At 40.2% G+C, this 6845-nt stretch overlaps 1 protein-coding gene across 1 annotated transcript; it reads right to left on the bottom strand.

Annotated features, from left to right (window-relative positions):
* Positions 1-3025: 3025 nt before the first annotated feature.
* Positions 3026-6468, bottom strand: LOC117479166 (E3 ubiquitin-protein ligase TRIM21-like). Its single transcript, XM_034126168.1, has 2 exons — positions 6304-6468; positions 3026-5150 (listed from the first exon to the last, which is right to left on the bottom strand). The coding sequence occupies exon 2, from the start codon at positions 5142-5144 to the stop codon at positions 3507-3509; it is 1638 nt and encodes a 545-aa protein (XP_033982059.1). The 5' UTR covers positions 5145-5150; positions 6304-6468; the 3' UTR covers positions 3026-3506.
* Between the last annotated feature and the right edge of the window lie 377 nt (positions 6469-6845).

The raw sequence follows: 6845 nt of genomic DNA, 5'->3' as shown, positions 1-6845 counted from the left end.
ATGTCAGCCATCAATGCATCTAAGCGTATTATGGGATGTCATCAAATGCCGTTGCCGTTGACAGATCATTCGCCATCAAGTTAGTTCAAAAGTTTGCAGTTCAAATATTCTGCTGCTTTTCCAAGCTTTTTTACTTTCTTTTCTTCTCTCATCACACATTCAAGCCCCCAGTGTTCATGTATCATTTCAATCTAAATTCTTCACTTTCTTCTTACACATTACATTTCAGCATAGCAGTTTAGCGTCAGCTTTTCAGCATAAAGCATTCCCACTAGCAATTTCTTCAGGAATTGCATTCTTTAGTTTTAATCTCGTATTCCTTGAACCAACTTTTACAAAACGTGCTATTCAAGCATTGTTGTCGCTAACAGGTGAAGGTATGTCACCATCGGTTGACAGTTTTGAAAGGTTGGGCTATTTTGATTCCTTACTATGTCATCATTAAATAATGCCAGATTACATTTGAATCTAATACAAAAAGTGGTCATAAGATTTAGTTACTATTTTTTAAAACTGAATTACCTGTGTATTGCAAAATGTAAATTCATAATACAAGGCCTTTTTTTTATCAAAATGAGTTTGACTCCCATCTGTACTCTGAGTGGTTTGTTCATATATCATCAATAGCCAGATTTATAGACTGATTATTGATGATTGCGTTAAGGATTATAACATCTGTTTCCCTAAAAAACATGTTGAGAATAGATTTTTCTTAAAGGCTTCTGACAGTTTTTGGGGATTTATGTAGTGGTACAAACCCATATCAAAACTCCCCTCTGTAAAAACCTTTGACTCTAATAAGTCGACAATAAAACAAGAATTTGATCCTGGTTTTAACCAGTGTACACATTTCTGTGCTGTTTCTGTATGCGTTAGTATATTTAAAGATAACATTTCAGAAAACGTGTAAAACAAAGTCATGATGTGAGTGAAACATTTTTAATTGTAATATTATTCACCATCCACCTCTTTAAAAATAATGACATTTCAAATGATAAACTCCATCTTCTAAACAGGGCATTAATAAAATAGACTTTACAAGCATATTTCATGCCATTTTGATATTTAAAAAACCCTTTATTTATCTCCCAGTCAGACGGGACGTTTGCAGTGAGTTAGTCTCACCTGTACAGGCAGTGCTGGAGTGTGTTCAAGGTGAAGAATGAGATCATAATCATTAGAAGCAGTCCAACCAGTCAGACCGCTCTCACTGACACAGGCTGCAGCCATCAGACACTTAGATTAGCTTAGTTTAGCATATATACTAGGAACAGGGGGAAATAGTGAGTGACAAAATACACATTTAAGTGTACTTAATATATCTCTGTACGAAAACTGACATGTAAAAACAATTTGGCAACTTGTTTTGGTCCCAGTCAAGAAATAGCCCGACCCATAATCCTCTGTTAAACGTCTTATTGATGTTTTTACTCCTCTGATTTGGTATGGATTAAACAAACTGGATTCAGAGCTGCTGATCGGTGGATTTTGTTACCTTTGGACCAGTGACGTGCGGTGAGGTTCGTGGCTGGTGAGGCACTGACTCTTTCAGAGTCAGATTTACAAATATTATATTTTGACCTTAATCGAAATATTCGGTTATTTTCAAAAGCTCTTTTAGTCTGATGCTTCGATTCATTTTAAACAGACCGTTCAACAAAAGGATACCCAAAATCTAAATATTGGATTCTTCTTTCTTAGTAAGATCCCATGTTCATTACAATTGTGGTCTTACCTTGACTTGAAGATGAAGTCCATGCTATCCTTCTGGACAACAATCTCCATTACTTTTTTGTAAAAGTCCTCCTTATCTCCCTCTAGTTTCAAAACTAAAGTCTAGTTTGTTGTTTGCGTCTACCGTCTCTGCGTAGAATAACAGTAGCAACAAGAACCTGTGGGCTCACCTGCGCCCCCTTCAGTGCGGCAGAGGTTATGGCTGCCTCCCCTGGTGCGTTTTTCATTGCCGTTGTACGATGAGACCAGCGAGCCTAAATATCATATATACGTGAAATAAGTTATTTAGAGACTATGGATGGCGAGGATAAATGTAATAAAGGGATCTACAAACATTACATTGGTGACATACAGTGAGATGGTAACAGGCATGCGCTTAGGGCCCGCTTTCCAGCCAGTTTCTGTGGGGTGACGCATTCTGAGGTGAGGCAGAGCTCATCTGTGCCTCACCTCACCCCACAGTAAGCAAATGAGCCTGGCTTGAGCGCGCTCACAAAATAAGTGCCCGCGCTACATTAGTGCCCGCGCTCCAGCCAGTTACTGAGGGCTTACGTGAGGCAGAGCTCGTCCCTGCCTCACTCCCATGTAGTTGTAGCGGAGCTCGGCCAATTTGCTGATTTTGACTATAAAAAGCGATTTGAATCATACAGAAATCACACTTACAACACAGATCAGTGGAGACATTTTATTATTATTACTATTTAGTTTTTCTTTAGTTGTTTTTCTGTTACATTGGAGTATGACAGGTGAGGCTCTGCCTCCCCTGCCTGCCCTAACTGCACGTCGCTGCTTTGGACAGGCTGGCTTTGTCTTCCCCTGTTTCCAGTCTTTATGCTAAGCTAAGCTAACCAGTTGATGGCCTTATTTCTAACAAACATATACAGCAATCTTAATATCTATGATCAGCTGATCAAAGAGGGTTTTAAATTGTTTATAAAGCTTCAGAAGAACCAAATCTATCAGACAAATGTAGTTAAGTAGAAATGGAAATAGTTAAGTACATTTTTTTAAGATACTTTCCCTAAGTTGAGAACTAGTGAAAACTGTACTTCAGTAAGTACATTTAAAAAAACACAAAACATAACATTCTTTGTTCCTTTTTTTTTAATCCATTGAGGCTTTGTTCAAACTTTACAAGCAGTGTGCAGAGAGGTGGACGAAATACAATTAACATAACACAACAGACTGAGCTGAGATGTAACATTTTCATTTCCCTCGTTTGTTAAACCACTGCAGCCTAATGTTTTATGATCAGATATTCTAGATTTTCTGTACATACATTTTTTACCAATATACTGTAATTCAATAATCAATCCTGAACTTCCCCTTTAAAACACACCAGAGACCCATCATTTTCCCCTCAATTGAAAATTATAAAAATATATATATACAGTATTTTACTAATGAAAAAGGAGTGCATTACTTTCACTAGTAATGTCTGCTAGTATGAAACACTTTTTGAACACACAATTCTGAGACAATAAATACTTTTCTTGTCCCCCTGACATATAAAGAAGGGGCAAAAGTTTATTTCTGAGTAAATAGTTTTCTGATCACTTCAAGTCACGGCTGGTAGTGCAATCCGTAGAATAAACTAGAGTACATTAGAACATACTCATCAGTATTCTATGTGTTTTATATGTCTCATCAAGGTGAACCATATGTGATCAGATTCTGAAACATTAACAATGTGTACAATGTACTTCCCCAGTTGAATACATTTATTACATTTAGTGAGAGTGAATCTTTCTGAAGAAAATCAAATGGTTGTTCTACTCAGTGTGATTGACAGGAGAGATGATCAGAGGGGCAGAGTTTTTACCACCATAATTCAGACTGGGACTAAAGTATGGGTAGAGTTTCTCTTTGAAGCAGCAGCCAGTGAAGGAGTAGATCAGAGCTGCAGCATCAACATCATAAAAGGAGACCAGACCCTCCTCATAATCCACAAACACCCCCACCTTCTTAGGCTGAGACTTCAGAGAGAGACGGACTGGAGGAAAAGCAAGAGCTTGGTACTCATTTTCATTCCTCAACAATATCACCCAGTAACCATTCTGAGGAGACGCTGTGATGCTTCCCTTCCTGTTGATCGACTCTCTGACCACTCCTAGATCCCACTGAGTCTTCCCTTTAACCTGAACCTCGTAATAAAATCTTCCTAAAGAGAAACTCTGCTTTGCCAAGACACAAGGACAAGCATCAAATCTCTCTGGATTGTTTGGGAGATTCTTCTTCACATCACCAAGTTTTACTTGTTTTCCATCATCAGACAGGATGAGCCATGGATGTGCTGTATCAGGATCGAGAGTCACACCCACCTCATACTGCTGGACCCTCTTCAGCTCGAGCAGCTTCTTCATCTGTTTACTGAGCATCTCCTCCAGCTGAGTCACAGCTCTCACCACAGTCCCCTCATATGAAGGTGGATGGACCCTGACTTTTGTCCAGTTCTTGGTGGGTGGAGCAGCGTTCAGGGACGTGAAGCTTTGGAGGAGGTGGAGCTGGTCTTCAGAGCGTGAGAGCTGCTCCACCTCAGAGCTTCTCTTCTTCAGCTCAGAGATTTCCTGTTCCAGCTCTTTGATGAAGCCTTCAGCCTGTTCCTCTGTCTCTCTCTGCTTCTCTTTGATGGTGTCGATGAGCTCGGCCTGGCTTCTCTCAACAGACTCCTTCAGAGCGGTGAAGACCTGAACACCATCTGCTATCTCTCTGTCTGCTCCTTCCTTACTGAGCTCCACTGAGCGACTCATCTCCTGAATCTTCAGTCGTCTCTTCTGGATCATCTTCTGAATTTCAGCCTCTGTCTTCCCCAGCTCTGCCTTCTTTCCTTCATATCCTTCTTTCAGAGGAACAACATCATGTGTCTTGTGGTCTAAAACAGTGCAGAGCATGCAGACACACACCTGGTCGGTCTTACAGAACAGCTCCAGCAGTTTATCGTGCTTCACACACATCCTGCTTTCCAGGTTCTCCTCAGGGTCGATCAGCTGATGTTTCTTCAGACGTGAAGCTGTCAGGTGAGGCTCCAGGTGAGTCTCACAGTAGGAGGCCAGACACACCAGGCAGGACTTCAGGGCCTTCAGTCTGGTTCCAGTGCAGACGTCACAGGGAACTTCTCCTGGTTTGACAACGTGATGCTCTGAGCTGCTGCTGCTGGCTTTCTGTTGAGCTGACTGTCTGAACTGAGCAGCCATCTCAGAGATGAATGTGTTGACCAGCAGCTCAGGCTTTATGTTGAAAACCTTTTCACAGTTGGGACACTGACTCGGGACATTTCTATCCCAGTGTTCAGAGATGCAGGCTTTACAGAAGTTGTGTCCACATGGTATGGCGACTGGATCAGTGAACACATCCAGACAGATGGAGCACAGAAACTGATCTTCAGTCAGCAGACAACTGGCAGCAGACATGTCTCTCTGAGGACAAAACGTGTGAAAAAAACAAAAACTGTAATGTATATATGATTGAATCTCTTGTATCTGTTTGCTATAAGTCAAATAGATGGTGATACTGAACTCTGCTGATGTATCATGATTATGCGGAGGGTGAAAGATTGCTCAAATTTGCAGTACACTGTTATTGTTAAAGGTGGGGTAGGTAAGTTTGAGAAACCGGCTCGAGATACACTTTTTGTTATATTCCATGGAATGCTCTTAACATCCTGATAGCAATGAATATCTTAAGTGCTTTGACAAAAAATCCATAAAAAAATGTCATCTGTGGAAGCCGTAGTACTGTAAAAAGTACGACCAATCATTTTAGCCGGCCCGGCTAAAATAACTGGATGGCCTACCTGCCTGTCAGCCTTCCATCTGTGCACAAACTTATCTCGTGCCCTCATTGGTCATGTGCGCGTTCGTGTGTGTTGGAGGAGGGGCTCTGTAAGGAAGTGGCAGATTTCTCCGGTTGTGTATTTTCAAATTCTAGCGATCTCGAGCCAGTTTCTCAAACTTACCTACCCCACCTTGAAATGTTAAAAAAAGATCTCTGTTTCTTAATATCATAAATGAAATCTGGAAAATCATAGCAGCATTCAGTTTAAACTCTAAGAAACACAATGTGTAAGCTCTAATACTGTTGGGGGATTTTGCCGTTGTTGAACAGAGGAGTGAAACCTCCTGCTGAGCATCACTGAAGTTAATACCAGTTGTTAAAAAACAGTAAACGTTATCAGCTTCAAAAGGCAGACAGCAGTTACTACAGACACAGGTTCAAAGCTCAAGGCTACTAACCACAGTGTGTACAAATTAGATACAATGAAATATGTAATTGTCATGCCTTTTTATAAGCACAACTTTTACTTTGTTTAATAGAGTCAATTATAAAAATGTTTTCAAATACAGGAAATATGAATATAAGTATAAGCTAATGCTAGCTTTGACTGTATGCTCTCTAACCTAACTTAACCAGAGTATACATTGTATTTGTGGCTGTTGCTAAGGTAAATATTTCACATTTCTGTAGTATAATATTCTTTATATGGTCAAATGGATGTAATACAGTCAGATTCTGATTTTAATCCAACTTTGACTAAATATTTAGTAAGTGATGTGTCTGTAGTGTACTCACCAGTGTTTGCAGAGTCCTGCTGTGTTGATAAAAAGCTGCTGGATTCAGTTGAGTGTTTCTTCAGAGAAACAGAGACTTGTCTCGGCTGCTGCTCTGCTGTCGCTCAGACAAACTTCAACTTTGATTTCTGGGAAATGGAAACTCTTCTCTTACAGTGTGGTTCAACCTGTCAGTGGCAATTTGCCAAGAGGGAGTGGAGGAAGAACTGTTTAGGCTTGTTATTTAACTTTGTGACGATGCATTTTACAGCTGATCCAAGAGGCTTTTCAAATAGTATATTGAGCATAAGTAGGAATATGTTCTCAATACATAAAGGACATCTCTTTCTCATCTGGAGATTTATAGCTATATTTCACAACGCTGTGTTATGGTCCCTGTTTAAGAGCAGCTGGTGAAACACTTCCTCCTCCCTGAACAGACTGTTTGAAAATGGGTCTTGTATGAAATATGAGGAGTAAAGGCTTGTGGAGTTATACAATAAACACACAACGTCTAAATCCTCTTATTAGATGCGATATTAATCACAGAGGAACGAACCCGGG

The sequence above is a fragment of the Trematomus bernacchii genome, unplaced genomic scaffold, assembly GCF_902827165.1.
Source record: "Trematomus bernacchii unplaced genomic scaffold, fTreBer1.1, whole genome shotgun sequence".
Taxonomy (NCBI): Eukaryota; Metazoa; Chordata; class Actinopteri; order Perciformes; family Nototheniidae; genus Trematomus; species Trematomus bernacchii.
This window is presented reverse-complemented; position numbering and strand designations above follow the sequence as displayed.